Source organism: Mytilus galloprovincialis, chromosome 1 (genome assembly GCF_965363235.1).
Source record: "Mytilus galloprovincialis chromosome 1, xbMytGall1.hap1.1, whole genome shotgun sequence".
NCBI classification, from domain to species: domain Eukaryota; kingdom Metazoa; phylum Mollusca; class Bivalvia; order Mytilida; family Mytilidae; genus Mytilus; species Mytilus galloprovincialis.
Window position 1 is genome coordinate 16880976 of NC_134838.1, and position 26402 is coordinate 16907377.

General features: G+C 31.5%; 1 protein-coding gene across 1 annotated transcript in view; it reads left to right on the forward strand.

Moving 5' to 3' along the window:
* The first annotated feature begins 13605 nt into the window (after positions 1-13605).
* Positions 13606-26402, forward strand: part of LOC143061973 (glutamate receptor ionotropic, NMDA 3A-like) — a 72063-nt gene continuing 59266 nt past the window's right edge. Inside the window, exon 1 of the mRNA XM_076233832.1 lies at positions 13606-14754. Within this exon, the coding sequence (XP_076089947.1) occupies positions 14392-14754 (363 nt within the window). The 5' untranslated portion in view covers positions 13606-14391. The remainder of the gene's footprint in view (positions 14755-26402) is intronic.

Sequence of the window (26402 nt, forward strand, 5' to 3'; positions counted from 1 at the left end):
TTTAACAAAACAGTATTGTTTTATTCAACGATAGTATGGAAATACTTTAATTGAAACGGGATTGATATTGATATACACATTGAATGCATTTGATGTAATATAAAACATAGTAGGTCTTACTGATTGTACTTACCCGTCAATTTTAATTTGATAATACTGACTTCTTTTAAAACTTAGGCTGCATTTCTTTCTAACCAAAATTTTGTAAACGTTGTGTGGCGTTCGCGGTTAGCGAATAGTTGAGCACTCACATAAATAGGAATATTGTTTGATTTAAATTTTCAAAGCCGTTATTTATTGTCCGGATTTGGCAATACTCATGGCCCTATTTCATTTGACAAACGCTTCAACGTTTCTATAAGTTCTTTTTAAAGACTTTTGCCTCAAGCATCACTTAAGAGAAATATATTGTCGAAATGCGAAAAACATTTAGTTGGTACTGTTTAATTAAAATAATGTTATTACTTCATGAACCTATCCCGAGTCAGAGACCTGTACTGTAGCGGTTGTCGGTGGTTGCTTTCTGTCATAAATTTTTTTTGTTTATTGTTTTCATATTTATTAGACCATTGATTTTATCGTTTGAGGTTTTATCACATTTTGTCATTTCGGGACCTTTTAAGGCTAACTGTTGTTGCCGACCCTACAGTGACATAACATTCCAACATTTACGCCATTTGGTATGTGGTGGGTAGTTGTCTCGTTGGCAATCTTACCACACTGTTTTTTTTTTTTAATTTTTATAATAATTGATTGTCTGGAATTGCCTACACTCTGTTTATTTATGCAATGATTTATATCACCAAAACATGGATAATGCATTTGTATTTAATGGGTTTATTTTAATGAAAGACATATTTTTGAATACAAAGCTATTTTGATATCATCAAAACAGTGACGTTCATTTACTAATCGCATGCACATTGAAATCTATCTTCAATTCTCAAAATATAACGAATGGTCAAATATTTTGAATTTATCAATAAAATATCATTCAAGCCTACGTGTTGTAAATACATCACTGGAAAAATTACATCATTTTGATAAATAATTAATGACAACAAACTTTCAAATCTTCAATCATTTGCTAATACACATTGTCACGCAAAACTCTGAATATAACGATGCACTTGAGGAATAAATGACTTGGATTACAATTAATTTATATTGCAGGAAAATAGAAATTATAGCGGCGTTTATTACCTGTATAAATTTAAATCAAGTGCGTATACAATTTAAATGTTACATTTAGCTAGTAGAAATGATTTCTTTTTCAAAAATCGATAAAAAAGTTTATTTTCACTTATATGTCTTATATATTTTTTCATATATAAGGGAAAATTATATACAAATGTAGTAATGGGAAGTCTCAGACAGTTTATATAAAATCATAAGACAAAAAAGACAAGACAAATCAATTGCAGAAATAAGGAAAACAACGCACAAAAGGCAAGAACTCAAAACAGTTCATACAGATATAAAATCTGACCAAAAACTGTGATTGAACGCAATTGGGTTAGATTATAAAGATTTCTTGTTCCTAATTGGCATCTCTCGGAATGGTAAAAATTCTTGATAAGAAGAATGAAGGAGAAATAATGATCAGGATTGCAGTTACCACAACATTATTGGCCAGCTATGCAAACAAATATTGTGACAAGGAAATTCTTAGGAAAAAGGAAAAAACTTGATTCAGTTAATACCTTGTAAGAAGATTCCCATTTCAAATATATACTATGTCAACTAAAAGATGTATGAAATTGATGAACATATATGTGTCTTTTTCTTAAATCTGTGTTCGTTGAGGTTATGGAACTCAAGTTATTTGTGGTCTTTCAGATTTTTCAAGTAATGTGACGTCATTGAAGTCAAATATGTATCCTTTGGTTTCACCTCAAATCTTTTTGAGTATTTAGTCATCAATGCTGCTTTTCTTATTTGACCAGCTAAAAAGTGTAGGGTTAGTGTTGAAATCTCATTAAACTAGTATATTGCATGTTTTCAGTTCAATCTTCATTTCTTTTCGCCACTTTGCTTATTATTGAAGATCATACAATAACATACATGTATATACATAATGCCAGTTTACCACACAGGAAAAACGTAAAATAACAAAAATACCGACTCCAGAAAAATTTATAAAAGTCCCTCGTCCAATGGCAAAATCAAAAGCTCAAACAAATCAAACGAAAAGAAAACAAATGTCATATTTCTGACTTGGTACATGAATTTCCTTATGTAGAAAATGGTGGATTAAACCTGGCTTAATAGCTAGCTAAATCTCTCAATTATATTAAATTAAATTAAAATTACTTAATATTGACAACAATGTGTGAACATAATCAAACATACGTAAAAGGAACAGGGAAGGCACACAGTTCGCTCGTATAAGAATGCCGACAAATTGTTGAAAAGACTATCTAGAAATCTAACAAATATGTTGTCAATTAGAAACTTGTTCCTTTGTTTGCACATGTTAATAATACTATTATGACCTATACTAGTGAAACTTTTGAATTGAACATAAATTATAACGCATGGCAACAAATAGTGCACACACATATGTATTTCCGATGTTTGTGACGCAATTCATTAAAGTGTATGACTTGGCGAAAGGGATACATATTTAAGAAGAAAAAGGATGTAGATTTGTTATGTCTATGACGCAATGTATGATAAGACATGAAAAGGGAAATACATTTGAGGCTGGACATAGATTTAACTCTGAAATAAATATTTCTTGATGAGTTGCTGCTTGATAGCATCCTACACAGAAATGGAGAAGACTTCATAAGTATGATTTACTTGTGTCTAATCCATTTTTCTTTAATTCAGCAAATAAAATATGTTTAAACTAAACACAGAAATGAAAAGTTTACCACCAAATAATTGAAATCGAATATTTTGTCGGAGTTAGTTTTCAACTAATCCTACTAATCAATTAATAGATGTAAGTCATGGTATCAATGATGCAGTTCAGTATAGATAGTAGTATCTGTGTTGTGTAAGTCATGGTATCAATGATGTAGTTCAGTATAGATAGTAGTATCTGTGTTGTGTAAGTCATGGTATTAATGATGTAGTTCAGTATAGATAGCAGTATCTGTGTTGTTCTTTATTACACATTCAACGGTATTGATGAGCTCAATATAGTTCAGACTTCAATATTTTCAGCGAGCACAGCGCATAGGGACAGCAAAACTTGAAGCTGACGATTAATGCTAGCGTCTTCTTATTCTCTTAGTTGTCCATATTCAAAGAGGGGATCAATGAACAATCCATACTTTTCGAAATAATCCAATGACATTTATCCACCACTACTTAGTACACAAAAATCTAAAATAAGATGTTCAAATCTTTGCTGAAAATTATCATCAATATTGAGAATTGTTATGGAAGTATGATTTCAATCATATTTAATTAAAAGTGACACTCCACATGCAGCTTTTTACGGTAATATCAATTAAAAACAGCGCAAAGTTAGAAATCATTCTTCAAATATTTCTGTTAGGCTTAATAGGCTTCAGTTATAAATAAAGTTTAAAATGATCTTGTTGTTCAATAATAGAGTTCTGTATTCTCTGGGGTCATCATCAAATAGCTTACTTATTGTAAGAAACATGACTCACATGTCTATTTTTTCTTTTGCAGCAGTGAAATATGTTCACATGTATTCTGATCATTGTACAAGATCAGATCTCCAAGAACTAATTATGACGCTCTATTATGATACCTTCTCCGATGTGCATCCGTTGATTTCAGGATGACATGACTTAATATGATCTTATATCAACACATTAAGTTTTAATGCAACAAAATCAGAGGAGGAGTTTAATTATTAGTATGTACTTTAAAAGATATTTGCATTTTTTTTATAATAATAAAGATAAAATTGAGAAAGGAAATGGGGAATGTGTCAAAGCGACAACAACCCGACCATAGAGCAGACAACAGCTGAAGGCCACCAATGGGTCTTCAATGTAGCAAGAAACTCCTGCACCCGTAAGCGTCCTTCAGCTGGCCCCTTAAAAAATAAGTATACTAGTACAGTTATAATCTACGTCATACTAAACTCCGAATTATTCGCAAGAAACTAAAATTAAAAATCATACAAGACTAACAAAGGCCAGAGGCTCCAGACTTGGGACAGGCGCAAAATTGCGGCGGGGTTAAACATGTTTATGAGATCTCAACCCTCCCCTATACATCTACCAAATGTAGAAAAATAAACGCATAACAATACGCACATTAAAATTCAGTCCAAGAGAAGTCTGAGTCCGATGTCAGAAGATGTAACAAAAGAAAACAAATAGAATGACAATAATACATCTACTTCAACACTAAGAGTATCTAATTCTAATTGCTTACAAACGTGATGTTAGTGTTTTAGAAAGAGGTGTCTAAAAGTTGTTGTTAGGATGACCCATACATGTTGATGTATAGTATCTAGTTTTTACCTTCAAATATTTAAATAATGAGGGTTTTTTGAAGAAAAAATAATTGACATTTATTAACGATGAATATGAAAGTTAAGAAAGAGTTTCATCAAGTGATTTGGCCCTGTTGATAAATAAATAAAGGCAGTAGAAGTATACCGCTGCTTAAAACTCACAAATTGATTGAGAGAAAACAAGTCGGGTTTACAAACTTAAACCGAGGGAAATAAAGGCAACATTAGTATACCGCTGTTCAAAAGTCATAAATCGATTGAGAGAAAACAAATCCGGGTTACAAACTAAAACCGAGGGAAATAAAGGCAACAAAAGTATACCGCTGTTCAAAAGTCATAAATCGATTGAGAGAAAACAAATCCGGATTACAAACTAAAACCGAGGGAAATAAAGACAACAAAAATATATTACTAGATTTATTTCACTTGACTGGGTGGAGTTTAAGAAGTTCGCTCATTGAAGACCAGTCCATCTATAGACCGAAGTTTTTGGATAAGCACATCAATGAAGTGTCCAATTATTCGTCCCATTACATACACTCAGTTCTTTTGTATATGCCTTTGGTGACACTGATTAATGATTAGAATTCAATAATAATTAAAACGGCAATCTTCCTTATCATACACATTTTCAAATAAACTTTCCTTATGCAAATTAAAACATTAACTCCGCCCGATCAGTTGAAATAACATTGGTAATACCTGTGATCAAAAGTCATAAATCGATAGAGAGAATACAAATCCGGGTTACAAACTAAAACGGAGAGGAAAACAAAGGAACAACAGGAACACTGGAGTGCAACAAAAACAAACACCAACATACATTGAAACTAACTATTCAATACCAACTGCCGTATTCTTGACTTGGTATAGGATATTTTAAGAAAACATAGTGGGATGAAGCTGGTTTTATGGTTGAAACACATCAACTACAAGAGGATTCATATATAAACATGTGTTTTTAGCTCACCTGACCCAAAGGGCCAAGTGAACTTTTCTCATCACTTGGCATCCGTCGTCCTGCGTCCGTCGTCCGTAAACTTTTACAAAAATCTTCTTCTCTGAAACTACTGAGCCAAATTTAACCAAACTTGGCCACAATCATCCTTGGGGTATCTAGTTTAAAAAATGTGTCCGATAACCCGTCCATCAAACCAAGATGGCCGCCATGTTTAAAAATAGAACATAGGGGTAAAATATAGATTTTGGCTAATATCTCTGAAACCAAAGCATTTAGAGCAAATCTGACATGTGGTTAAATTGTTAATCAGGTCAAGTTCTATTTGCCCTGAAATTTTCAGACAAATCGGACAACTCGTTGTTTGGTTGCTGCGCCCGAATTAGTAATTTTAAGAAAATTTTGCAATTTTGGGTTATTATCTTGAATATTATAAAAGATAGAGAAAAACTGTTAACAGTAATAATGTTCAGCAAAGTAAGATCTACAAATAAGTCAACATGACCAAAATTGTCAGTTGACGAGTTATTGCCCTTTATATTCATATTTTAACCATTTTCTAAAATTTTAGTAATCTTGTTTAAAAATCTTCTCCTCTGAAACTGCTTGATCAAATTTAACTTGGCCACAATCATCCTTGGGGTATCTTGTTAAAATATGTGTCCAATAACCTGGACAACAACAACCAATCAAGATGGCCGCCATGGCTAAAAATAGAACATAAGGGTGAATGTAGATTTTGGCTTATATGGGGACGAAGTCCCCAATAACAGTAGAAAGTTCAATAAAAAAAAAAAAAAAAAAAAAAAAAAAAAATCGGGAAAATTTTCCCGATATTTTCATTGTACTAATGAACTCAAAATCGTTCAATTTTTCTTTTTGTCGCGTTTTTGAATTTCCGGATCTAAGCAGAAATCTACTTCCGTTTCCGGTCTTGTTTGCATGAGACTTTGAATAAAATGTATATTTATCAGTCTAAGAAAGGAACTCAATACTAATTCATTTTTAAAACTTGTTTTTTATATAAAAAAAAAACGTTACCTGATGACAGCGTTTCTTTGTTTACATTTAATATGACGTCATAACTTAAATAACGTCACAACTAAAATCCCTAACAACAGAACCAAAATCGGAAACGTTACGTTCTTTGTTTACATTGAATATGACGTCATAACGTCACAACTAAATCCCTAACAACAGAACCAAAATCGGAAACATTACGGTATTTCCGTTTCTCTTTTTAACATGTTTGATTTATAAAAAAAAATCATACAGACTTCTTCCCATTCACATGTTATGCCTGCCTCATATTATCTGTGAAACCAAAGCATTTAGAACAAATCGGACAGGATAAATAGTGAATCAGGTCAAGATCTATCTGCCCTGAAATTTTTAGATAAATCGGACAACCCGATATTCTAATGCAATTTGGATGTTACAATTTTTTTCATTGGCTAAAAGTTGCCGTGAAGTCCACAGTTGACCAAGCGTAACGAAGGAGGGATCCGCCATTTTGAATTGATTGAAACAACAAATGTTCGATTACTACTATATTGTCGAAAATAAAACAACACCTACCTCGAAATCGCCGTTTTAATGTAATTCTATTCGATTTTGAAGCGTACAGGTAACGTAATAACCTCCAGTTTGTAAGTTTTCATTTGTATGACGTCACGTTAAGTCATGACGTCTTTGTGCCAAAATCATTCATGGACTTTCGCGGATTTTTTTCTATTTGTCAAATTTAGAAATTTTTTTCAAGTTTATCGTATTTTTTTCTTTTTGAAATGCATTAGAATCGGAATAACAGTACTGTATCTACGATCTACAATTGACGGTGGCAACTCTTCAACTACAGTATTGTTATTCCTTAATTGGGTTACTGTCCCCGAATTAGTAATTTTAAGGAATTTTTGCAGTTTTTTGTTATTATCTTGAATATTATAAAAGATAGATAAACAGCAATAATGTTAAGCAAAGTAAGATCTACAAATAAGTCACATGACCAAAATTGTCAGTTGACCCATTGAGGAGTTATTGTCCTTTGTAGTCTATTTTTAACCATTTTTTCTAAAATTTAATTAATCTTTTTAAAAAATCTTCTCCTCTGAAACTACTTAGACAAATTTAACCAAAATTGGCAACCATCATATGAAGGGTATGTAGTTTCAATAATGTGTCCAATGACCTCGTCCACGAACAAAGATGGCCAACATGGCTAACAATAGTACATAGGGGTAAAATGCAATTTTTGGCTATTATCTCTGAATTCAAAGCCTTTAGAGCAAATGTCATTCATTTAAATATGTTCATTAAATTAAGATCTAACTGCCCTGAAATTTTCAGACAAATCAGGCAACCTGTTGTTGGGTTCCTGCCCCTGAATTGGTAATTTAAAAAAAAATGCATTTTTTTGTTATTATCTTCAATATTATCTTAAATAAAGATAAACTGTAAACAACAATTATGTATAGCAAAGTAAGATCTACAAATAAGTCAACTTGACCAAAACGGTCATTTGACCCCTTAAGGAGTTATTGCTCTTTATAGTAAATTTTAAACGATTTTCGTAAATTTATGTAAATTTTTGTAAACTTTTACAAAATATTTTCCTTTGAAACTACTGAGCCAAGTTCATTATAGATAGAGAAAATTGTAAACAGTAAGAATGTTCAGTAAAGTAAGATTGACAAACACATCATCATCACCAAAACATAATTTTCTCATGAATTCTATTCTCATGTATTATGTATGTCCTTTGTTTAGTATGATCATAGACCAATGTGAGCGACACAGGCTCTTTAGAGCCTCTAGTTACTTTTTGTTTTTGTTTTGTTTTATCAAACTATCTGGTTGAAGCTTTATAAAATAATTAGGAAGCCTCTCTGAACAAAGATTGCAGAATAACATTTTTATTGTTTTATTGAGAATTTGTAATGTCGTCGTCCATTTAGACTTACGAAATGGTCGTAGTTCTCACCATGGATTCATTGTAAACTGCATTTTTTATTTGAAAATTCTAGTCATATAAATGAATAAAACAGTTTGTGACAGTAATGATTTCTGATCATATGGTCATTAGTATTATCTCATTAAACAGAAATGTTTATATCAGACAAGTTTTTCGACAAATTAGGAAGTGATCATGTATGCTTGCTCGTTGCAACTCGATACAAAACCTTACAAGAATCCTTAATACGACGTCCAGATATATGATTACAATAATTTTATTGACTTTGTTGATAGAGACTGCCAATCAGCAAAACTGGTCAGGGACAAACTATTCGTCAACAGAAAATTGATATGTCCTTAGTCAAAGAGACAAATGAATATGAACATTAAAAGTGCTTGATCAATTAACTGAATACAAGAATACGGGGCTTTAAATTTTAACACGGCGATAGTACTCACAAAACTAAGTCGATTAACGCAAGTCATGAAACAAATCCTTCACAAACTACCATTCATATAACCCTAGGGTTAATTACAAAACTTATTTCATAATTGAACTTACCCCTTTACTTAAATTTAGTTATCGCAGTAGACGTATTTCGAGGAATGTGTAGGTTTTTTTAAGGTATACCTCATCTTCTGATAATAATAACATCACTGACGCATTTTGCATCGTGTTCTTAAATATATCAATTTATGTATTTTCTTAATTTTTTTTCATTATAAGTTTTTCTTCTTTTTGTCTTCTGTTTCCCAACTAATCAACATATCAAAGAAAATATTGTGTTCCCTGCTTCAAATATCAGAAGACATCATTGGTTAATGTTTTTTTTTTCTCTAATTGTTATGTTCATCTTCATAGATATTCATGTTTAGAATTTCAATAAAGAAAAAGGAATAATTAAGTTGTGTTTCAAATTGACTAGAGACTACAATATATATAAATGAAAGTAAATACTAGCTGGAGCCGTAATTTCACAACAATTTAACTAAACAGATTGATGAAACGAAGGCTTAATTCTCCCATACAGAACTTTTAAAAAAAGAGCTATATTTAGGTAGCTAAAGTTTACCGATGTTTAAATCTCATAAAACAAAAACTTGACAAAAGATGAGTGAATAACATGCAGGGGAAAGAATATACAGTAGGACGTCTAGTCATAAAATGTAATCCTAAACATGAACAATGTTAAACATGTAGTGGAAAATATGAGATAAAGAGGGCACCCTTAAATTCCTTTTCATGCTGCTCTTCTCTGAATCGAATATTTGTTTTATCACTCATAATACTGTAAGAATGTTTACTCCTCTTGTTTTATCACTCATAATACTGTAAGAATGTTCACTCCTCTTGTTTTTGAATGTTTGCCAGATTCTAACCCAAACTTTTCTTTCCCTTCTTTGATTACATATAGTTTTTTGAAAATCCTATAAAATCCTTGTTATTCTTTCATCATTTTTGCCGAGCCTTCGACTTCAGTCGAAAAAACGAAACATAGCGATCTTACATTCCGTCGGCGTCGTTTTCGTCGTCGTCGATGGCGGTGTCCACAAATATACACTCTGTGGTTGAAGCTATTGAAATTTGAATGACTTCCTTTAACTATACTGGATTTCTACCAAATTTAATTATAAATGGACTTAGTTTTTCTACCGGGAAACATTATATGTACTCTGTGGTTAACGTTTTTAAAATGTTAATAACTTTCTTAAACTATCCTGGGTTTGTACCAAATTGGACAGAAGCTTGTTTGTTATCATAAGAAAGTATCCAGAAGTAAATTTTGTAAAAAAATAAATCTATTTTAAATGGACTAATAATTTCTGCCAGGAAACAACACATTCACTATGTGGTTAAAAGTTTTTAAAATTTTAATAACTTTCTTATACTATTTTTTATTTGTACCAAACTTGGACAAAAGCTTGTTTATGATCACAAGCTAGTATCTAGAACAAAATTTTGTTAAAATTCCTGTGTATCTGTATTTTATTAATAAATGAACTTAGTTTTTCTTCCAGTTTTAAAAACATTTATTAGATTCATAAAATATCCTGGATTTTTACCAAACTTGGACAGAAGCTTCTTACTATTAAAAGATAGTATCAAAAGTAATATTTTTATTGTTTTTCTTCCCTAATTTTTGTTGAGCCTGAGATTTACAGCAACAGCAGGCGGGATACTGGGTTCCTCGGAACCCTTACGAATTTTTAAAAGAAAAAAGGCGCCAGTGTTTAGTTGAGGAAAAATCCAGAGAGAATTATTTTCTGCCAACATTTCAATTGCTTATATTTTGAAACCAAACACAAATATCCTTCATTTTATCTGCTTGTTTTTAGTTTATTTATATATTATCAATTTATAACAGTGTTTTTAAAATCTTGTTATTTTGATACAGAGTAGCGAACATTCTTAACCATATCTTTGTTATCCGATTACCGTATAGGTGTAAGATTTATTTCGAAAAAGGGAATTATAAGGACAAAAACAACTAGGATGAACACAAAATCATGTCATTAAATAGGAAAGTGTTTGTTTGAACAGACTGTATGAAAGTGTTGTATGAATAGAAATTTAGAATACATAGCTGTGAATAGATTTTTTAAATCGAGACTTCAAACAAAAACATTTTTACTTTAAATAAATGTACAATTATTGTCGTGTTGTTGTCTCTATGACACACTCCCCATTTCAATTCTCAATTTTATCACAATTGTTTCTAAAGGTTCATCATAACATTTCGGCTGATATGACCATATTTACACTACAAATTTAAATCTGATAACAGACAACCCTGCCCACTTGGAGAAGTTTTAAGGCATGACAGAACCTACATTTTAAATGCATTTTATGTTTCAGAAAACTATAAACTTTTCTTATTTTTGCTTTTCAATTTGTTTCATTCCTGCAAAAGGTGCAAAATTAAACTAAGTCGGGTAAAAGTTTGAGAAGCTCCCTTTACAAAAGCAGTAGTGTGAGTAGTATTGATTATAATGAACAATAGACATCTGCAAACAAAAGGTGACGGAGTGGACCGTATCATATAAACTCGTGTGTTTGTTTGTTTCGCCATCTTTTGCAGACTAGAAAAAATGCACATAAAAAAACATAGACTCCACATAACCTTTATATATCTAAGTCCTGCCATGCCATAAAAACTTCGTAGATATATCAGTTTGTCGGTACTTATAGTAGATTCAGTGGTGTAAACACGGCAATATTTTTCAATTCTTTTAAATGAACCTTAGAATATTTTTATTCTTTCAAATATTTTGCTTTGAGCGTTCCTGATGACGCATTCAGTTGTTTTCATCATTTTTATACCACTATGACAATATCATCCTCACAAAATTTGCTTCTGTACAAAAAACTGGAAGTGACATTCAACCTCGACATTTCTCAATATCAATTTGACATTGATATTTTTCTTACTTCTAGTCTGACATATTTTAAGTTCAAAGTTTCCATTTCACATTTCCAATTTGAAACTGTGAACAAAATATCAACTTTGAAGTAAGAAATGTTGACTTGTTTTTCGTTCATTTTTTTTTATATATAAAAAAGGCCGTTGGTTTTCTCGTTTGAATTGTTTTACATTGTCTTATCGGGCCTTTTATAGCTGACTATGCGGTATGGGCTTTGCTCATTGTTGAAGGCCGTACAGTGACCTATAGTTGTTTATGTATGTGTCATTTTGGTCTCTTGTGGACAGTTGTCTCATTGGCAATCATACCACATCTTCTTTTTTTGTATTAGAAGAAGGAAGTGTCAACTTGGATTCGAGAGTGTCGAGTTTGATACGAGACATTTGTGTCTTTGTTAAGCCGCCAACATGCCCATAATTACTATGTGTAAAAGAAATGAATTTCAGAAATTAATTGGAACAAAAACATAGAAGGTTTGAGCTAACAATACAGTTGTTCAGGTATTTCACATCCAATCATTATCGTAATATTCTTTACAAAGCACAAAACTGTCAGTATTCACCTCAAAAGCCTACAAAACCTTTAAACAGACTTATTAAGAAGGGATATAGTTACGATACTGTTGTCAGGTCATTAAATATTGCATATTTTGGCTTTAATATTTATTCACTTATAGGGTCTTTGTATCGGAACTAAACACATTTATTTGAAAAAAAACAATTGTTGGCATGACACGGTATGTTCTTCTCATGTATTTTATGATAGTATGATACTAAACCCCTAACGGGAGGGATTGTGCCTGATATCCATATGATGAAGACATAATCTTTCAATCAGTTTAATTGAGGTCTAGAGCTGGCATATCAGTTAACTGCTAGTAGTCTGTTGTTATTTGTGTCTCATTGTCATTTTATTTATTTTCTTTTGTTACATCTTCTGACAACGGACTCGGACTTCTCTTGAACTGAATTTTAATGGGCGTATTGTTATGCGTTTACTTTTCTACATTGGCTAGAGGTATAGGGGGACGGTTGAGATCTCATAAACATGTTTAACCCCGGCGCAATTTTGCGCCTCTCCCAAGTCAGGCGCCTCAGGCCTTTGTTAGTTGTTTGTATGATTTTTAATTTTAGTTTTTTTGTGTATAATTCAGACTTTAGTATGACGTTCATTACCACTGTACTAGTATACATATTTTTCAAGGGGCCAGCTGAAGGATGCCTACGGGTGCGGAAGTTTCTCGCTACATTGATGATCTATTGGTGGCCTTCGGTTGTTGTCTGCTCTATGGTCGGTTTGTAGTCGCTTTGACACATTCCCAATTTCCATTCTCAATTTTAGTTAAACAATTGTAATACCAGTAATCGAATGTTACTTAATAGTCATCATGACATGATATATCTATCGCTAATTAATTACCAGGTGAGCTATACAGTTTTTGTTTGTTTGTATTCTTGAAATCTCATTGTAGCTGTATTATTAACTCAGTTTGCCACAATAACACTCGGTGATTGAAATCTGTATTAATTGTTATTAAAATATGATAAACGATATGAGGACTTTCTTTATTAACTATTGTTGAAATCATTATACAGTATAATGGTAAATGGAACATCTAAAACACCAGCTGTTGGTGACAACCTTATAACTGACAAAGCCAAATGAATGGCTCCTCTAGCTGTCTAGATCCGTATAACAATGTATCCTTAATCTAATTTTCTGACTTTTACCTTGGTTTTGCTTATTATATATTAACATCCATATGCTTGATTTTAATACAATTCATAGGACAGATGAGGGCTTTATCGATTGGGCCATTAAATATAAATGTGTGCGTAATTGTGATGATGCGAGTTCTTAATCATTCCGTAAGAGACCTATACAATAAAATAGTGTTATTAATCCGACTGGCTTGTATCTAAATTTAAACACAGGCGTATAACATCCTTATGGTTTGGAAACCGTTAGCTAATTACGATAGACCACACCGGAAATAGTTCACGCTGATGTTAGTTTGTTCATCTGTCAAACCCTTATGGTAGTGTTTTGTTCTTTAGTGTAACATTAAGGAAATATCTATTTTTTTCTAGATTCATCAGAAAAAGTGACCAATTTATCACAAAATTACAAACGGCTTGATTTCCACTATCTTACTTCGCGGTATATGGACTTATTGATAATAACGAAAGGAAAATAATTGATTTAACCTCACTAACAGAAATAGTGAAAAGCGCTACACGCTTGTTTAAACACTTTCTGCTCGGAAAGATATTATAAGTGTTCCCTCTACGACAGCTAATTAACCAGAGTAAACATCATTTCATTTGTTTTAAATTTCACAGATAAAACAATAATCTGACATACGAGGATAGATGCGAGCAAAAAATCAATTGGCAATGCTGAGAGTGCTGGAAATCTTGTCTTTTCCCGGAGTTTTATTGAGACACTGAATTGTTGGTTATCTATTAGTTTTTGATGAATTCATGACCTGGACGATATACATCTTCCTCTGGGTATTGTTTTCTTATCTTAAGAATATGAATGGATATTTAACGTGGCACGCAGGAATGAATCAGTGGATACGACTAACTTTCAGAAGGATTTAAACATGAACAGAACTCAGTTTCTTATTTTTATGTTTTTAATTCATGTATGTGGAACTACTAGACCAAATGTGACTATTGCAGCAATTTTTGATATAGAATATTATGATCATTTTAGTAGAATATTCTTTAGATATTTCACGGAAAACATCACACAGGAAGTATCTTTACATGGAATTGCAACTGACTCGAGGAATAACATAGATGGGACATTGAGAGGAATATGTTCTTTATTCAAAGACAACAATATTGTATCATTTATAGTGATAGGATCGACGCAGACTATACAGTCTGTGAGTCTTGTGACAACACCATTGAAAATCCCAGTTCTCAGTTATAACACCGATAAAAACGTTTTTATGCCTAAGGTAAGTACAATCAGATCAATATGAAATATGTATTGTGTTCCGGCCTCACTCCTACTGGAGTCCATGCGATTCAATAAACAAAATATATATATTGTATTCCGGTCTCACTCCTATTGGGATCCATGCTATTTAATAATCAAAATATGTATTGTGTTCCGGCCTCGCTCCTACTGGAGTCCATGCGATTCAATACATTACATGTTTTATCTTCCGGTCTAGCTCCTCTCGGAGTTCATGCGATTCCCTCTGGATGTTTTCCCCTTGATTTGTCTTCTTAATCGATTTTTTGTAGGTAAATTACTATAATATATTTAATATGTGTAATTTGAGATATCAATATCATGCACAGATTAATTAAAGTCAAGATTTAATAATGTTTTACTGCAACAGCTGTTTTCTATAGTCAACAACATATTATGAAGTGTGATGTAAAAACCCGCATGCACAAATAACACGTACATACATTTAATTGCAATGTCAACAGAAACTTATAGTACTTCACACAATTGCAACATATGTTCCCCTTTCGCTGATCGACTTATCTGAAATAGGACTGACGAAAACGAATTTGATATTGTTTAAAGTATCAAATGTTTTAAATCTCTTTCAAAATATGAAAATTATATCAAAACTGAGGGAGCTCATGCTTTATTCGATATTCAACGAACATGATATATTGCTATTACATATTGTATATGATTTAAAATTGTACTGTTGTCCGTTATGGGTGCGACATTTTCTAATTATCAACTAAAATGTACTATACCAACTTTAATTGGAAATCTACAAGTCTTTTGGAAGTAAATATGACGATGTTATTCATGACAGCATATAGATTTATAATGTCATGCTGTTTTTCATTGACTTTCTTTTCCTGGTTTAACCCTCAGTTGCAAATTAATCTAGACCCGTTTGCCCTCGTCGATAAAAAGCCGGTAATGTTTAAGTGCTTGCCAAAGAGATCTTTATAATCATTAAGCTGATTCTTATAGACATAATTACGTAGAGTGCACAATTTACCGATGCCTGTTTCAGAAACTAAATCATTTTATTTGAAATTAATGTAAATTTTCAATCGTACGAAGTGCGTAAAAATGTAAATTTTAAACATTATAGTTGAATCTGTTTTACGTCTATGTGTTCGTTTTTAAAATCAGAACGGATTTTCTTCAAAACAATTTTATATATCTTTACATTTTAGCACACAATCATGAAACATTGTACAACATCCATTGTGCACTTAGTTAAAAGCTTACTATCTTTGATAAGGTTAACAACCACTGGGTCAATGCCATTGTTGATGACATTTCATTAATAATCATCAGATCATCAGTAGGCAAGTCAACACTTCCCTGTAAATTAACAACTCAAAAAACTTTAACACAAACGTTACACTATAATTTATGTACCTTCTTGAATAAATGACCATAAACTGATTTTGCACATCCTTTTTAAGATTTTTTTTAAGTACAATGACCTTCAACTTTGTAATTGATTCGGCCTTCCAATTGTTTACCTTTGAGTGATTTTGATGAGTCTTTCGTAGACGAAACTCACGTCTGGGGAACTATATCATTTCCCTGGTATCATTGATGATTCTTACAACAACACATATGGTGCTACTGCTGTTGAATGTTTCTTCCCCAAGGGGATAACCATCTAAACTTCAGCAATAATGTGCTGAGAGGCAATCTGTTGGTGGGATTACATTCTGTAAATAAAATGGTCATTTACCTTTTAAATCATTAGAAACACGTTAGATTTAGGTACAGATGACCGTACATATATGTTTTGTATATTTGGCACAACTTTTTTGTGTTTGAAGCACTTCAATTTGGTACGAATTCCCTGTCTGTAGTTAGATTAAACGCATGCTTTCTTTGATTAGTGTATCTGTTCGTTTGAAATATTCCAACCTAAACAATGTTTGCATATTTACACTAAATCATATAACATATCGTTTAGGTTAGTATTATGGGATTTTTATATCATTTGTCCCTTTGAGTAGCTGGGTTTTTTATCAGATTTGTCCATTTGTTCACTTATTTTATAGCTTTGTTTCCGTACGATTAGCCCATTATTAGACTCATCGTCTAGTTTTGTTTAAGTCGGATTAGTCCATCATACCACCGATCATTTAGAGTTGCGTCTTTTGGATTTGTCTATCCTCTCGTCCATCATCTATCTTTGTTTATGCATGCCAGATAATTTCATCACCGCACCGATCATCTAGCTTTGTTTCTGTCGAATTATTTCAAAATCTTATACATTGCCAAGCTTAGTTTTTGTTAGATTTGTCTACCGGCTCACCCATCGTCTAGTTTTGTTTCTGTTGAATTTGTCAATTATCTCAACCGTCGTCTATCTTTGTTTCTGTCGGATGATTCTATCATTTCACCCATCGTCTATATTTGTTTCTGTCGGATGATTCTATCATTTCACCCATCGTCTATCTTTGTTTCTGTCGGATGATTCTATCATTTCACCCATCGTCTATCTTTGTTTCTGTCGGATGATTCTATCATTTCACCCATCGTCTATCTTTGTTTCTGACGGATGATTCTATCATTTCACCCATCGTCTAACTTTGTTTCATTGGATTTTTCCATTATCACATGCATCTTGTTTTTGTCTGATAATCCCTTTATCTCTTCCATTCTTTAGCTTTGTTTATATTGGATTAGTCCATTGTCTGATCTACCGTATAGCTTTGTTTCTGTCGGACAAGTCCATATGCTCATCCCTCGTATAGCTTTTTCAGATTTCTCAACAATATAACCGTCGACCTTTGTTTCTGTTGGATTCGTCCAATATATTATCACCGTCTACCTTTAACTCTGTCACATTTTACATTTTACCCATTGCAAAAGTTTTGTGTATATTAGATTTGCCTATTACTTACTCTTGTAATAAATTGTCACGTCTTATGTTGAATTTGTAAAAGATCGCACTTATTAGCTTGCTTCACTTTTTGTTTTAGTTTAGTCGGATTTGTCGATTGTCTTATCCATCGTTTACGGTTTGCGTCTGTCGAAAGACAATAACAATCAAAAACAAGGAGTAAACAAAGACTCATAATTTTCAAATACTAATATTCAACATTTCGTCAACCTGTTTCTCTTATTTTATTCATCCTATTTCAACATTTCCTATCAAATTTTAGTATGGTATACTTATTACTGAACTTACAATATATTTCTTCATTTTGATTTACTAACAGTCAGCTGTAAAAGTCTACGGAATAAATGTATTTAATCATTACTCAGTCATTCACAGATTTTGTGTATGCATCTAAACTATTTTTTTAACAGTGGTCTTTCGAAGTTTAATGACATTAGTTAAGCTTGTTTGGTTCAAACATTGTTGTCAATATAATGGAATTTGATGTGACTATTATACGAGTGAGAGGTTAAGCTAGCTATAAAACCAGGTTTAATCCAACATTTTCTACAGAAAAAAATGCCTGTGCCAAGTCAGGAATATAACAGTTGTTATCCATTCGTTTGATTTGTTTGAGCTTTTGTTTTTGCCATTTGATTAGGGACTTTCAGTTTTTGAGTTTTCCTCGGAGTTCAGTATTTTTTTTCTTTTTCTTTTTGGTGTTTCAATAGTTCCTTTTCACATTGTTTCAAATAAAGAGGTTCTGAATATGGCAAAATTATAGTAGCTCAAACACATGAATAGAATTATTTCGATGAATATCAAATCTTAAAGGCCTAACTTGTCAAATTAACAAAGTTTAAGAATATTTTAGGTACAACGATTATTTTGATACTACAGGTACATTTAAGGATTTTGATTTTAGTTCGTCTGTGTAAAGTAATTAGAGAGGTGACTATTCTATTGTAAGTGAATATGAAAAAACAAAGGGTCCTAAAGATGCTCGAGATACGAGTGCCACTATATATTTTCATTAAAAAAGACGCCTTATATAAGCATGAAATATTTTCTGTTGAATATTACATAGCAGGAAATTGTTTGGAACGGTAGGGTTGTAAAACGGCAACAATTTCTCTTAACTTTGAGAAAATAAAATAAGTTATTCATACATGTGATGCTTGCTACTAAACATCACAACTTAACTTTAGTTTCTACTTGATCCGTTATCGAAGAGTTTTTAACTAAGCTTAGATTCACTATCAATGAATTTGATGTTTAATGTCCCAATTAAAATCTCATGCTATATCGAACAATTAAAATAGTTATGTGCCCTGTGTGCAATTCATAGAAGATTTGGAATCATGTGCTAGAATTTTTATGGATTGATGAAAATGATCATTTACAGAAAATGGCATAATTTGCTGTTTAATGTTAAAATACAATAAAGTTCATTGATGTAAAACGTAATGAAGAGTTTATACAGATCTATACACAGTGCAATTTGTTCTGGGAAATATTACTGCATCATATGTTGCGATGTCTTAGTGATTCGATGCTATCAAAATAATGGTTAGGATGTAATAGAAATGTTAAACGACTTCGTATCTTATTTTTAAGTCCATCAGGCAAAACTTGTAACTCTTTATTAACATCAGTTTTAGTTCCCTTTTGGCTGCTACATTGTAATTTCAGCAACTTATTAAGGTGTTCGACGTAAAGGGTAACTAGTTTGTATATTTCTAGTAAAGGCATTCAACTTGTAACCTTCAATATCTGACAAACCAATCCTACAAAATCCTTACGTGAAATTCTTATTGCCCATTTCATTGTATTACTCTATCCTCAACAGCACAGGGTATACAGTTTATGATCGTAATGGGTTTTTATAAATAAAAAAAAGTAATTGCTTATGATTTTTACAATTTTCCGTTTTAAATGAACAAGATTTGGTTAAACGTCAGCTAGTCAATAAATACCAATAAAGACTAAAAGAGGTCAATATATTTATGATATATATTGATAGACAGTTATGTCATTATCTAAAACTATATAAACATATGAAAACACACACTTTTCCTGTCTAGACCATGTAGTGATACCTTTAGTGTTCAATCATCTGTCAGTTAGCTTGACAAACTACATATGAAAACAAAGCTTTCTTTACTATTTTCTGGTGTTCGTATAAAATTTAGCCGATCTATCTATAACCTAAACTCATATACACTATCAATTATTGATTCGCTTGACTTTGGTTTGTGCTTTCAATTTACTGTAAGCGTACTTCATTATAATGTTTATACTAGCATTTGTACACGGATCATCATGCAATTGACTTTTCCATCACGTTTTTGTTTTATGTTCTGTTAACAGACATTACCACAGAAAAAGAGTTCATATTTATCAGCAAAGCAATGGAACCCTTGTTCTGTTGTTTTAAATGATGCAGAACAGATGTTTTGGTAAAAGTGGGTTCTTGCGATTGCCTTATTTTTTCTTCATTTTTCATCAATATTTTATAGTATGGTTGTCGGGAGTCAGTCAATGTATTGCCTCCAAGCATATGTTCGATAAGCCCTCTTTCAATTGAAATAAATATGAAAATCAAAATGATAACTTGAAATTCTCTCTTTGGTTAAATTGTAATTTATATTATTTGTAGATTTAGGGAAGCACACTTTAACAGCCCTATCTAATTTTATGTCAAAGGTCAAGGTCATAGCTGCTAAAAATTGCATGAAAATATATAGAAATATATAGAGAACTTGTTTGTTACTGTTTTGATTGTTTGAGACACACTTCTAAAATTTCATCAAAAGTTAAACAAGTAGTAGATACGTGGAGGAACAAAGACTGTTCATGCTGTTGTTTATACTTTTCACCAACTTATTTTGGTAGGTTGTGACCTATCCATCAATATACAGTCTGGGAGCATAGCTTGACCGTCCCTTCTTTTATACAAATTATTTGAAAATCCAAGTTTTCAACTTTAAAAGATATACAACAGCAAATTTGAATAAAGATATGCGTATTTTCCAGCTGAATACAAAAAAGGTGTTTATATTTGCATCACACACATGGTGAAATCAAATGCAGTTGACCATCAATATTTTAATGCAGTTTACCAAATTTCGAATTTTTAAAATACTAAGGCTTTTCTACCTCAGGCATAGATTACTTTAGCTGGATTTGGCAAAACTTTTAGGAATTTTGGTCCTCAATTCTCTTCAACTTCGTACTTTTTTTGGCCTTTTTAACTTTTTTGGATTCGAGCGTCACTGATGAGTCTTTTTGTAGACGAAACGCGCGTCTGGCGTATATACAAAATTTAGTCCTGGTATCTATGATGAGTTTATTGAGACGCAATGTAATATAAGTACATCTGTATTTTTCTTTGTTATTACATCTACATCTTCAACATCAAAATGTAATTATAAAAAAGGCTAAACATTTTGGTGTGTAGATAAAAGAAAATATGTCGCTTGGTTTTAAGGTTGGATGAGCGCTAATTGGATTGACTGAGAATTAATTATTTTTACAAAAGAAAAGCTTAATGACTATGTTAAGCTGTGACTATAATTTTTAAAGTATTATCATTAAAAATATGCCTTTTTGTGAAAATAAATTAACATTTTGTAATGACTTACTACACAAAAAGCTTTATACACAAAAAAGCTTTACATGGAAATGAATTGAGATATTTATTTACGCTTTTTTCTGTAAATTTTTAAGGTAAATAAGAAAAAATCATGTTCGATTTTGTTTCCTATTACAAATCGATAAAGGGGATACATGAAAAGGTAACAAACATAAACTAGGGGAATCCCATGAACTTAAAAAAAAGAAGCGAGATAGGTTGAGTGGACAGTGTAATCCTCTCTTGATATACATGCACCACCAATGCTTCTAATCCATACTTAAAATGTCACAAGTCGTAAAGTATAGGTCAGACGATGATTCTGGTATCTTCAGATGAAATATTAATGTTTATTTGGACAAATGTAGAAAATGTTAAGTCTCGAACCAAAATTCAACCTTCAGACATATCCATTACAGCTCAGTCATAAAAATTTAGATGCAATCAGTTATTCTGTATATATCTTGATTTATTATTTACGTATTCAGTAACCATTATTTCATTCCCATTACGGAACCGTTTCTAATATCAAAGAAAAATCTGAATTGATAAAACATCGGACAAATATAGAACTACAATACAGATGTCCGGAAAAACTTGATATTATATGTACAACAACAATTAAATCAAAACTTCAAATAGTGGGAGTTTTCCTTCAGTCTGGTAACTTTTTTCATGTTTAAGAACAATGACACCAGCTCATAGTCCTTTACATTTCGAAAAGGAAAATTGGGAAAAAATCCTTTGCAAACTAACTTCTTATTACATGTAGTTTATTTTTTCATATTCAACTTAAAATTAATGATTTTCAGGCATGGACGAAGGCAACTAACGTTAACTTAGTCCATATTGCATGGACTAAGTTTGCTAAAAAAATAGAATAATTTCAAATGTCTATGTAAAGTTAGTTTAGCTCATGCATGCACTGTGCAAAACCTGTTGCAAGTATGGACTAAGTTAACGTTAGTTGCCTTCGTCCATGTCTGTACGGAATAAGCTTAGGTCTCAAGTTTTCATGTTTACATAAGATGAAAAGGTTCAGTCATACTATCAACTGTTTGTTTTTTATTTAAGGTAAGTTATAATGCACAATATGCCTTTAAAATCATATATTTTAGGTTGAATATGAAAAAATCAAATAAGAAAAAAAAAAAAACGATTGTAACATCAGTTTAAAAAAGTAATCAATTTAAAATCATTAAATAAAGAGGTAAGGAGTAATACAGGTTTTCTAATCGCTAGTGATATGTTGCGGTTTTACTTGTCCACACGCCAAAATAAGTGTTATAAGGGATCATTCGAGTTACAAAATGAAAATTAAGTATTGATTGTACATTTCTACTTTTAATTACGTACATTTTGATGTATACTTTTCTATAGTTATCAATTCGGAAACTTCGAACAAATTCAATAATGTTTTTTTTCTCTGAACTTCTATGTGTTAAAAATAAAAACTACAGATATAATACATGTTTACCATTAAATACAGAAACTATAAATACTAGTAAGTCTTTGCGGTTTTTGTTTTGTAGTATATCGATATGGACAATGGTTTGGAAAGACAAATTAGTAGAAAACACTATCGGATAATAGGAATTAGAAAAGACAACCAGGAAAAATGTTAACGATTAATTTTGCTGATGGAGATAGAGCATTAATTTGAGTTTAACTAAGCCGTAAATGTATCTAAAAGTTATAATCAATCATTATTGCTCGGTTTACATTAGTGTAAGGTTGATACGGAAAAGTATTTTATCAGGCTTGGTCCCAAACTTCTATCGAATTATTTAGGGCGCACGATTATATATATTACAGGCATTTTCTAAATTTAGGCATTTTGTAAAATGACTGAATTTTCAGGCAATTTATAAAATGCCTAACGTTGACAGGCATTATACAAAATGACTAAAAATACCTAGTCATTTTGTAAAATGACTGAAATTTTGAAGCAAAATTCAACAAATTGCCTGTTAAGTTTCAGGCAATTTGTGGAAGTAGGTTATTATTGACAAAAACGGACAAATATACAATATCTTGCAAAGAAAATATCTAATGGTTCGCTAGAATAAATTTATTTTCCAAAAACCAGCTGGGAAGGTTTTTGTATGTCATATGATGTGTATTTTTTAGTTAAACTACATAAAGCCATATTCACTCTGTACTTCAGATACCACTAGTAAATTTGTAATTATTTTGTGAAAATGGCAAACGGACAAATTGTTCTGTCAACAGAACAAAACTTTCAACAGAAATTTTAGAACTTCTGGATTCAAAAGGAACTCAAAATAGTAAATTAAAATGAAACATTTGAAGCAGAGAAAAAAGATTTTTTAAATTTACTGATTGTTTATTGTTTGCTTTCAGTCGCAAATATGTCATGCATTTTTAAGACGTGAACAATTTGGTTATAATTAATATGGGTTATTTCTGTAGGGGATTGACCCAGATAAAGGACAGACATTTCAACTGCCGCTTGCGTTTGAAATGAATGTATTTTGGATAGGCACAGTAAATTCCACCTGCAGAACAGCCATAAATAAAAAAAAAAATTTAGAGTTCTTAACGTGAAGAAAGTATTGCATTTAACTAACATATGACAATACTTTTAGTTTATGCGATGAAATTTTGTTAAGTTTGATGCTGTGGGGGTTTTTTTCTTACTAAAAATACCAAAATATATTTTTTTTAAATAAGGAGATATGGTTTAAGAAAACTATTCATCAGAAACCGAACGATGTGTTCCTTTCTTTTACTAGACAATGCTTATTACATATAAAACATAAATCTCTGACAGTATAAAGCGTGAGCATACATAAACATTTTTCTTCAAAGTGGTGATGCTATCACGTATTCTTTCTTATTAAAAATAACTTAACATTTATTAAAAATACGAAGATGTGTTATGAGAAAACTATTGATCAAGGACCGAACGATGTGTTCCTTTCTTATATAAAAAAAAATGCATATTTCATATAAAAATAAATCTTTAACAATAAAAAGCGTAAGCGAAATAATAAATTTTCGTCAATTTAAATGTGATAAATGGCTAGACGATAGCAATCAATGTAAACTTCGATATTCAATACGGTAAAGACGATAATGAAATAAAGAAAATCATAAGCCAGGAGACAGATTTCCGATAGAAACTGACCACAGTTAATATTCAATAGGACATAATGCTTGGTTAGGGTTTCTTCAGCCATTTCTGTCAATCTATGGTTTCTTTTGATCCTATCAGTTATGCTAGATTGCTCAAAATGGATGAAATCACGCTAACTAGTTATTTCTATCGCACTAAAGAAGTCCTAGAACAAAAATTAGTACCGCTTGAGATAACAAATCGGCGTGGAACTTCGTATTTTTTTTCAGGAAAATATACAACAAATGTAGAAATAATGGATTAAATAAAGAATGTCTACCGTATATTTACATATATGCATAAACCACAAAAAGCATCTTTTTATATACTGAAGAGAATTATTATAAAGTGTGTGTTTACACATACATGTATGCATGTACATGTAAAATGCAGTTAACTTTGCAAATTTAATTTACATACTATGTAGCAGGCATTTTATTTAAGCATAAAGTGTTTTCTTGTTTTTACATAATGATGTAAGTGCACCTGTACTTCCGTTCCTTGGCATTACTGGTTAATCCAAATCAGATGTTAATCTAAGATAAGTGAATAATCTTCCTTGGAATATTGAAAAAACACTGATGGCTATATAAAGGCAACAGTAGTACATAAATCCACTCTACATAAGAAAATGCCGTTAACAAGTCCTGAATATCGTAGTTGTGTTCCAACGTTTGAAGTCTTTCAGCTTTTGATATTGCAATTCGATAAAGGACTTCCCGTTTTGAAATTTTGGTAGTTTTGGTAATTCTATAAGAAAAATGTTGTATGAATTTGGATGGGAGTTGATTGTACAGAATTAAGTGACGGCCGATTGGGAACTCAAAAATGCATAACTAATTAGGATGATTAATTGTTGTTTATTCAGTATTGAACGACATGTTCAATTTTCCACAAAGTGTATTTTCTTTTCAAATTTGGCATGGAAACCCCTGCAAAAATTATGTTTGGATTAACACACGTATACTTGTGTTATGTTTTTTTCTTCAATGAATCCAATATACGTTTCAGAATCACAAAAAAAATCAACGTGCTGTTTGAAAACTTGGTATCTTTGATAGTTTCATAACGATACATTTTCACGTATACGTAAGTTGTATTTGCTGCTCCTTATTATAAATCTGTTTTCAATAGCTGGTTCTTTATTAGTCCTTTTATACACAACATGTAAGTTATATTGGACTCTAGATTCGAATGGTCGATGACTGAAATAGGTGAAAGATAGTATATACCAGGGCCAATACGAAAACAGTCAATCTATCACACCTTCATTAGATTATTCCAATTAATCTTTAAAAACGTACCTTTATGCAGGTGAATGCAGTCATGCAATATAATTTAGCTTACTAAAAACGTCATTTAATTATTATTCTTAACGAGATTTTGAAAATGATTTAGTCGTTCATTCGAATGAAACAAAATGTGACAGATATAATCTTTGGAATTCATTTCAAATCCACAAAACCCAACTAAATATATAAGCTTCACTCCCTTTCGTGTCTTTTTTTTCTTCAGGAAAACAATATGTTGGAAATGTATCTAATGCACCAAAACACATGCAAAGTTTGGTGAGGCGAAGGTTAGACGCAACAGAAAGTGAACTGTACTGTGTTTTGGACATTTTTTTCTGTATTGTACTCTTGGTCAAAACGCTGATTAATATCAAAAAGGGTTACGTGATTACAATTGCTGATTTAATCACATTCAGGGTTTCTGTCGTCATACCGTGTTTGGAGTACAATATATATTTGATAGACCTTTAAGAATAATTAAAAGCAATGTTCTATTTTTCAATGAAATGAAATTTCCATGCCGAAGACCAGTAATAGAGAACATTGGTGTATTTCCCCGAGGACAAACCCTTGGTGACTTATGTAAATTAAATAAAAACGTACATTTAGTCAAACTAAATACAGCACTGTATTCGTACCAGATGATTGACAGATAAAAAAATATTTAAACGTGTTATATAACAACCTGATAATTGAAAATAAA